General features: G+C 40.7%; 1 protein-coding gene across 1 annotated transcript; it reads left to right on the forward strand.

The window, feature by feature from the left end:
* The first annotated feature begins 6750 nt into the window (after positions 1–6750).
* Positions 6751–8133, forward strand: LOC110918979 (rRNA biogenesis protein RRP36-like). Its single transcript, XM_022163254.1, has 2 exons — positions 6751–7645; positions 7886–8133. The coding sequence occupies exons 1-2, from the start codon at positions 6751–6753 to the stop codon at positions 8131–8133; spliced, it is 1143 nt and encodes a 380-aa protein (XP_022018946.1).
* Positions 8134–9908: the final 1775 nt, after the last annotated feature.

Consider the following 9908-nt stretch of genomic DNA (forward strand, 5'->3'; position numbering starts at 1 on the left):
GGAGGATATGCCGACATCGACTTTCGAGGTTGGCGAATCCTCTAAGACTCGCAAGACTTCAAAAATTTACCCTAAAACAAAAGTTTTTGAAAACCAATCTTGGGTCGCGAAGTCGAAACCATCTGTTGAGTCGCGAAGTCGAAACAAAAGTTGAAAATTGAATCAAGTATTTTTAAAGATGACGTTGTTGAGTTTGAAAATGAAGTTGATAAGTTTCTTGCTAAACTTCCCCCGATAACCGATAAAGTAAAATCAATTGTGAAAGAAGAGATTCCAAATGTCACATTTAACTTTCCAAAAACAGTTGAGAAGTGTGATGTTGTGTTCGGAAGTGTGTCTGAAGTTAAGAAATCCTGGGCTTCATTGTTTGAATAAGCTGATTTGATGTTTGTAGGGGCTGCCCAAGTCTATACTGTCAAAGTGGATTATGGATAGTGGTGCTTCAAGGCATATGACTGGGATGCTAGCTCTTCTCTATGATGTCAAATCCATCAATGGAAGCTATGTGGGATTTGCCGGGAATCAAGGTGGGAGAATCGTTGGTCAAGGAACGCTGACAAATGGCGTGATTTCGTTCGACAAAGTGAACTATATAGTAGAATTACAAAACAATTTACTCAGTATCTCGCAAATTTGTGATAAAGCCTTTAGTGTACATTTTACAAACACAGAATGTGTGGTTTTAAAACCAGGGTTTAAAATCACTAATGAGATGGTGTTGTTGCACGCTCCATGGGAGAACGATCTTTATATTCTTGATATGAGTGTCGCAACACCAACAACTCATCAGAAACAATGTTTTGTGTCAAAAACTAAAGCGATAGAAAAAGATTCGATAATGTGGCATCGTAAGATGGGCCACATTCATGTGCGCAAAATGAACTTTTTAGTACACAATGATTTGGTTGATGGTGTAAATCTGAAGAATTTTCACTTGAATGATGATTGTGTAGCATGCAAGAAAGGGAAGCAGACTCGGAAGTCACATCCACCGAAGATCCTCAACACAATCAAGTTACCTCTTGAGAGATTACACATGGATCTCTTCGGGCCTGTCAACATAAAGAGCATCAGCGGAGACTTGTATTGCCTGGTGGTGACTGATGACTTTACGAGATTCTCGTTGGTAGTGTGCTTAGAACGAAAAGATCAAACTTTTGAGTCTTTGATGGTGCTATTCAAGAAGATGGAAACAATGTATAAGCTGCCATTCCGGAGGATTCGTAGTGACAACGGAACGGAGTTTAAAAACAACAAGATGTACGAGTTTTGCAACGAGAAGGGATTCTTCATGAATTCAGTGCGCCGTACACACCACAGCAGAACGGTGTTGCTGAACGAAAGAATCGGACCCTGATAGAGACATCCCGTACAATGTTAGCCGATTCCAAGCTATCAATCTTTTTTCTGGAGCGAGGCAGTATCTGCAGCCTGTTACACGTTGAATCGAGTTCTAACTGTCAAGAAATACAAAAAGACGTGCTTTGAGCTGCTGCACCGTTATAAGCCGAATCTTGAGTTTTTGGAGCCATTCGGGTCTCCTTGCACGTTTATTGATGAAAACGGTAAATTTGGCGCTAAATCTAATGAGGGTTTCTTTGTAGGTTACGCAAGCCCGCTGAAGAGGGTGTTCGTACCGTGCCTGGGGAAAGTGATTCAAGTCCAGCATGTGGATTGTCAGAAGCTTACTCCATCACCACAACTTCCCGGACAAAGATTCCTGTTCGACTACGACAAGCTCTGGGAGTCGTTTCAACTGCCGGTTCAGCCGAGTGATGAGGAACTAGCTCTTCTGTACCAGTACCAGCAATATATGTCACAAGAGCCAGAATCTAGACCACTAGAAGTTTCTCAACCCGCCGGGGTTACTCACGATGATGAAGCCGGACCAAGTGGAATAGCTCATGAACCACCAGAGGAACCAGCTCCATCTTTTGATGAATCTGACGACTCAGAACCGGAACCCGCTCCGACTTTTGACGAGGATCCAACGGAAGCTGAGGATCAAACCGTTGATCTTGACATATCGAGCTTGGAATCGGAAGTGAATGTGCCTGACAATGCTATGCCTCGGACGCAGAACAGATAATTGGTGACCTGCAAAGTGGTGTTAAAACCCGAGATCAACTAAACTGAGCTCTTACATGTTTCTATTCTTCTATTGTTGATGTGCAGAAAGAAGTCTCATTAAAGTGTTTTATCTCACAGATCGAGTCCATAACTTAAAAAGAGGCATTAACTGAGGATAACTGGGTAAATGCGATGCAGGAGGAGCTGCAACAATTTGAAAAGCTGGGTGTCTGGAGACTCGTCGATCTGCCATAGAACCAGAAGTTAATCAAAACAAAGTGGGTTTTTAAGTGCAAACGAGATGATAGAGGTGTCGTGGTGAGAAACAAAGCGCGACTTGTGGTACAAGGATTTAGTCAACAAGAAGGCATAGACTATGATGAAGTTTACGCACCGGTTGCCAGACTCGAGGCAATTCGGATCTTTCTAGCCTTCGCGTCATGGAAAGATTTTAAAGTGTACCAACTGGACGTCAAATCTGCCTTCCTTTACGGAAAGATCAAAGAGGAAGTGTATGTGGGACAACCGCCGGGGTTCACAGACCCACTGCACAAAAACAAGGTGTATCTACTAGACATAGCGCTTTACGGACTTCACCAGGCCCCGAGAGCCTGGTACGAGACGCTTTCCCAATACTTGTTGGCCAACGGGTTCACAAGAGGGATAGTAGATTGCACTTTGTTCACGAAGGAAGTGACAGGACATTTGTTGATCGTGCAGATTTATGTTGATGATATCATTTTTGGTTCCACCAACGACGACCTGTGTAAAGAATTTGAGAAAGTGATGAAGAAAAAGTGTGAGATAAGTTCAATGGGGGAGATGAAGTTCTTCCTCGGGCTACAGATGGAGCAAATGCCCGATTGAATCTTCATTCACCAAACGAAGTATGTGAAGGACGTGCTTGACAAGTTTGATATGACAGATTGCAGTCCTGCATCAACCCCCCTTGCACAGAATCACGGAATCTGTCCAGATGAAAATCGAGTGAAAATGGACGAGACATTGTACCGATCAATCATTGGATCTCTGATGTATCTCACGGCTTCCCATCCAAACATCATGTACCGACGTGCCTCTGTGCCAGATATCAGTCGAATCCAAAGCAGTCACACCTGACCATTGTGAAACGTATCTTACGATATTTGAAAGGTTGCCCAAGCATCGGCTTGTGGTATCCTCGATCGGGTGACTTTACTTTATCTGGTTTCGCTGATTCTGATTTTGGGAGCCGAAGCAAAACGCAAAGTCCACCACTGCTGGGTGTCAGTTCTTCAGAACTCGACTCATCACCTGGCAGTGCAAGAAACAAACCGCAGTGGCGCTCTCCACATGCGAGGCTGAATACGTTTCAGCCTCCAGATGTTGTTCGCAGATCCTTTGGATCCAACAGCAGATGCGCGACTTCGGTTTGCAGTTCTTAGGCACTCCGATCTATGTGGACAATGAAGCAGCTATTAACATCACTAAAAATCCGGTTCACCATTTGAAAATGAAACATATTGAGATCTGTCACCACTTTATCCGTGATTGTCATGAGAAAAAGTTAATTCGGATTGAACACTTGCACACCGATGATCAGAAAGTGGATTTTTATACTAAACCATTTGACAAAAAGAGATTCTATTATCTTTTGAAATTAAACGGGATGAAAAATCTGCAATCTGGGAGGGTTATTGAATGTGAAGCCGTGTTGGGCGGCGATTTGACGTGAACCATGTCGTGTTGTTAATTTTGTTTGTACAGTTTATTTTCTACTTTTCGATAAAAACAAAAACACAAAAATATGTTTTTCTTTTTAGGGGGAGAAATTCGCAGAAAAATACAAAAACATGATAAAATTCAAAAATCCAAAAACATTAGAAAACTTCAAAAAGAGTTTGTGTAGAATAGGGGAAATGATAGTACGTCAGCTAGACGGACACAGTACGCTAAAGAAATGTAACGTTTAAAATGCAATTAAGCAGTCTCGCTAAAGATGTGCCGATAGGTTTTTGCAAAATCAGTAGATTAGTTTGGGATATAAACATAAAATTTACTTGCGTCTACGTGGGGAACACCTCCAGGATATATGGGTAACCCCCGAAATCCTGTTTGAAAGGTCCTGTATTCTGAGATACTAGGTCTTTATGCTTAGTGATATCTGGGGTATTATCCCGGGACTTCTGCTGTATGGAAATACTGACCTAGTCCCCGGATAATACTTTACGCATTTGCTTTACTTGTAAAGCCTCCCCTCAGCATAAAAAATGATGACACATTGAAAAATGTTAATCATGTGCTGTTGTAATCAAAAGATCCTCTAAAGGGGACCCACCGTAAAGTCGAAGCCGTCATCTCTCTGCGTATACAGAAGTATCGACCTGAGCTCTCACGGCCCTCGCAATTCACCCCATTACAGATATCATCTAGGTATACTCACCTGTAAGACTGAATACTGGGATCCGGATACGGGAGTATATACTGAGGTGGGACACATGTAGAGGTTTAAGTTCTAAAACACTAATTCTGTATCCCGGACAAATTGAAAGTTTTGTGAGAATTTAAGAGGATCAGTATATCGGCAATCTACACGAATTGTTTAATGCTAGGTATGAAATTATAGTTTAACGGTGCTTGTGTCTAGTCGGCAGCTGATATGATCCCCTAACACGCTCACAAAAAGATTGTGTGTACAGTTTTCAGTTTATCCTGTTAAAAATCCAAAAAGATTTTAGTTTCTCATCTTATTTTCGACAACCGACATTGGGAATCAGACGATCAAAGCTTAGTGCAGATCATGTCTGTGTTTGATGAGGGATGGGTAAGCAGAAGATGCTAAACAGTAATTGGTACATTGTTTGACAGTTGAAAAGTGTTTGAAAGTTCAAAACGTACAGAAGTTCATTAATTTGAACTGTTTTTAGAATGAAAAGACTGTGTACTTCATAATTCGGTCAACCAAGGTCATTAACTTGGACTTGGTAGGCCAAGCAGTTGACCAAGGTCATTAACTTGGACTTGGTTAACTGGGTGTGTGGGTGTTTAATCAGAAAATTGTTAAAATGTTAAATATTTGAAAAAACTTGTTCTGATTTCGCTCATATGTACATTTAAAGGTTATTTCGCTCATAGATGCTTCAAGGTGTGATTTCGCTTATAGCTCCAATGTGATTCCGCTCGAGAGGACCATTGGTCATCAGGAGCGAAATCAGGCCGACTATATAAGTAGGCTGATTCCGCTCACAAGTCATTTTCCTGATTTCGTTCCACTGACTTTCCTCTCCGGCGACCTTTAAGCGAAACCTTGAAAACCACGTTTTACAGGCGAATTGCTGCCCGATTTTTTACAGATCTTGTTATTCTCATAGTTTACAATCATGGGCAAGGTTGTTTGAGTTCTAATTTGACCTGCATCATACTTATTTTGATTTGTCGGCATACTTGATGAACTTTAACGTAGATTTAGAGTGTTATATGTTAAATCTGAACTTAAAAACAAGCATGTGTTGTCGTTTTAGTATAAAGATTGGATATGTGTGTTTGATTGTAACAAATATGATGTTTGCTGATATTTGTCGAGTAACAGGATGTTCATACTTAGATCTAGGGCTTGTTTGATGATCAGAATGCAATTAAAATATAGCTCATGTGTCGGAATCAACAGATTTACAAGATAACATGTTCAATTTTATGATTTGATGAGTTTTGAGTGTATGAATTTGATTTCGCCCAAGATGCACATCAGTGATTCCGCTCATAGATGTATCATGTGATTTCGCTCTTATGTCATCCTTCTAATTCCGCTTAGTGTGCGCACTTGTGATTCCGTTCATAAGTGTATAATGTGATTTCGTTCTTGTGTCATTTTTGTGATTTCGCTTAGTGTGCGCACTTGTGATTCCGCTTATAGTGTATCATTCTGATTTCGCTTTTGGTGTATCAAGTGTGATCAATTGAAACTGTTTTGATGAAAATTATTCTAAGTATTGATTCAGTGTATGTTGTTTGATATGCAGGGTTCAAGTGTGATCTTTGATCCTCTTCACAACAGTTGTTGTGATTTGGATATGCAGAAAAAACCCTGAATTAGCCAAGTTTAGCGGTATTTTGGAGTTTATGGGTCGAGTTCCAATCCAGAAAGCGCTTACGGATCAACGTACACTGTACAGATCTCATATAGACCGTTTCTGGAAGAATGTAAGCTATGATGATCAAAACAAAGTAATTCCTTCTATTGTTGAGGTGCATGGTAAAAATGAGAAGATACTTGTCACTGAAGCGCTTATTCGTGAAGTTATTAATTTTCCGGATGAGGCAGAGTCGCCAATAAGATTTCCAGAATGAATGGTGAAAGGCTGCATGCTCAGGATGGGTTATCAGGGAGCATTGAATGTTGGGAACTATTTGAAGTCGAAATTTCAGAAACCCTACAAGTTCCTGATTCACTGTATTTTGATGTCACTCAGTTATACAAAGGGGAGTTATGATACAATGCGTGACTATCAAATGAACATGGTGACTGCCTTAGTTTTGAACAAAAAGTACAACTTCTCGCATATTGTATTCCACTACATGACAGAGAATATCACAACGAAGAGCAAGTCATGGATGTATCCTCGGTTCGTGTAGATGTTGATCGATCACGCTTATCCAGAAATTGATCGAAATATAAAGGACGACTTGTTGGTGCAATCACATATGAGCAACGATTCGCTCAAACAGCTTGCGAGATATCATCCTAATCACCCTGAACCAAAAGTTGGTGTTGAATTCTTCGGGTTTATAAAGGATGCCAATTATGTTGATCCTGATCCAGTTGATCACAAAAACTGGAGAAACGAAGAAGAGATGAAAGAGGCTGCCTATGCAGAAGAGCTGAAAACTCTTGAGGAGTTTAAAAGCATCAAAAATGAATGGTTTGTCAAAGAAACAGGGAGGAGACGCAGAAAGGCTACTCCTAAAGTTCAAGAGGGTGAAGGGTCACCATCACAACCAAAGAAGAAACAAAAGAAAGTCGCGAAAACGTTATTGATTGATGAACCTGAAGAAGATGAGACAGTTGTAGCTACGGAAGATGATCCATTTAATGCTAGTGAAGATATGATGTTTAATGTTGATGTCTTGGAAACCGGGCCAACAGTGACTGCTGAAGTTGATCAAGCGGTTAATGTCGAAGCTGGAAAAGAGAAGGTTATTGATGACATTGAAGGTGATGATGTGGATAAGAGCACTACAAGTTCTTCAAGCTCTTCAGATGATGAGATTGACGAAACTGAAAGGTTGAAAAGAATTCAGGCGGAGACAGAGAAAGAAAAGTTATTGAGGAAGAGAAAGAGACAGGAAAAGGATGATGATGATGATGAAGCTTATGTTCCTTCTCCAGAACATGTCTCTGAGTCACAATCTCCTTCTGTCGGCCGAAAGAAAGCTAGAGCACGAAAGAAAGTGGTATCTCCAAAAGTTCGAAAAGTTACACCGAAGATTAAAATGCCGAAGATTGTATTGAAAAAGAAACCTTCCATAGAAACCAGGAAACCACCAACACCACCACATGAACCAACACCACCTCAATCACCAATCCAATCACCTCCACGTCAACCTACACCTCCATAACAACCATCTCCACCAAAACAACCAACACCACCCAGACAATCATCACCTATACATCTTTCACCACTACATCTTTCACCACCACCACAACAAACCCTTCTTACATCGCAAGAAATCTTTCAAACACCTCCACTCACCCAAGGTTAACTAACACCTGGTTCTGCGGGTTACCGAGGTTTTCCAAATGTTCCTTCGAATTTGAGTGTAAGCCTTGATGATGTAGGAGATTTTGATTTTGCAAACACCTCACAGGTCAAGAATGTTGAAAAGAAAGTTGATGAAGTGATTGCTGAAAACAAGAAGTTAGCTGCTGAGAACAAGAAAGTTTCGGATCGTGAGAAAATTCTTGAGATGCGTGTGAAAAGGCTAGAGGGTGATAACAAAGAGTTGTTGAAAAAGATTGACAGTGATCAATCAGAGATAGATATTTTGAAGGTGCGAGTTGCTGAGCTTGAAGAAAAAAAAGCTTGAAGAGATAAACAAAATGAATACTTCAAGTTGAAAAACAAAGAGCTAGAAGCGGCTGAAGCATTCAGAGATCATGAATTCTAAATGTTGAATAAAGTCGTTGAAAGTATGCTCGGAACGTCTGTAGAGCAACAATTTGAAGAGTTGCAAGTTGAGGAACTCAGGGCACAACGTCAAGCAGAGATTGATGAACAAATGAAAAATAAAGGTAAAGGCGCTGAAGAAAGTTCTGCAGTGACAGAGAGATCGATTGTTCCTTCAGTGGTTGTTGAAAATCCTGAACCTATCTCTGCTATATCTGGTCTTTTTGAAGAAGATACACCTCTTGATGAGTTAATTGGTGATAGTGATGAGGAAGATGATGATGAGGAGGATGATGAAGAAGATGATGAAGATGAGAAAGTGTTTTCTGCGAGCAGTCATGGTTCTGGTAATGATGATGACGATGCTCAGGGCGGTATGGGTGTGAAAGTATCTGAAGCTTCCACTGAGAGAACTGTTGATGATTTGATGAACAATTCAGTGAATGAAGAATCAGGAGGAGCAGATGGAAAGGGGGAGTCAGGTGATGCACAAAATGTTCAACATGCTGAGAAATTAATCTTGAGATTGGATACTTACAGAGAAGAAGGCGAACATTTTCATACTTACACGTTGGAAACAATTAAAGAAATGACTCGCATGGTGAATCCTGATTTTAAGTTCGATTTTGAAGAAGAATTGAACGCCTTCGACATCAATCAGCTGCCTGATTACGAGTATAAGTATGTTGAAGATGCCGACATGTATGACAGAGTTGAAGTCGAAGATTGGACGGATGATGAAAGTGTTAATGAAGATACTTCACAGTTGCCTACGCTGATGAAGTTCTTTACAGAAGAAAATCGCGATGAGTTGAGAAGGAAAGTTTCTGAGATCCTGAAAGGTAAGAATTTTGATGGCACTCCCAAAGATATGGCAAAGGAAGAAAGGAAGAAATGGTTCAAAGACAGTCACGAGAGGAAGTTCAAAAGACCGTTAAAGTACTATCAACGTGATCGAAGCGTGTCTCTCGGTGACATCATTAGCTGGGGTTTCTTACCTCAAGTGAATGCTTACGCAATCAGGAAAGAATGTGGGGTATAGTACTTTGAATATCTATATGACGTGATGTCATTACCCTGGTGGGATGTAGAGGAGTTGTCTAAAGTTAGAACTCTTGGGTATTCGGTACGAAAGAATGATATTCCGATGTGGGGGTATATCAAGTTTGAATCATTGAAAGAATTTCGCCACTGGAAGCCGCATTACCCTAAAAGAGTGCAGAGGGTTAATCTGGAGACAGGAGTTGTAGAAACGATACTTAATGTCAAAAAGCCAAAGACAATGAAGACTATCCCAGTGCCACCAATGGAGCAGGATTTCTACAAAGGCTTTTTGGGCTGGGTGTATAGTTACATTTCTACTAAGGCTGTCATTACTTACAGAGCAAGAGGAGAATTACGAGAGATACATGTGTATGATCCTATTTGGCTTGTGAACTGCTCTGCGAAGGATATCGAATGTTTATTCATCAACAAGATTCATTATCAGGCAGAAGATAAAGAGCAGGCCATGCAGTTTCAGCGAGTTGCGACTCTTTGCTTTCAGAAAGGTATCAATTCTGAGAGTAAATGGAAGTCATCATGGTGGTCGCTCGATGAGAAGATGAAGAGAAAAGCTAAACGTGAACGTCAAAAGCTTGAAGAAAAGAGAGGAACGTGGATGGACATTCAAGCTGAAGAAGACAAAGCGAGAAA

This window comes from Helianthus annuus, chromosome 17 (genome assembly GCF_002127325.2).
Source record: "Helianthus annuus cultivar XRQ/B chromosome 17, HanXRQr2.0-SUNRISE, whole genome shotgun sequence".
Classification (NCBI taxonomy): Eukaryota; Viridiplantae; Streptophyta; class Magnoliopsida; order Asterales; family Asteraceae; genus Helianthus; species Helianthus annuus.

Bases quoted from the DNA above. Each gene is read 5' to 3' on its own strand.
- LOC110918979 (XM_022163254.1), top strand. From the start codon at position 6,751: ATGAGCAACGATTCGCTCAAACAGCTTGCGAGATATCATCCTAATCAC. The intron at 7,646-7,885 runs GTCAACCTACAC...TTGATGATGTAG, and splicing joins ACCAATCCAATCACCTCCAC to GAGATTTTGATTTTGCAAAC.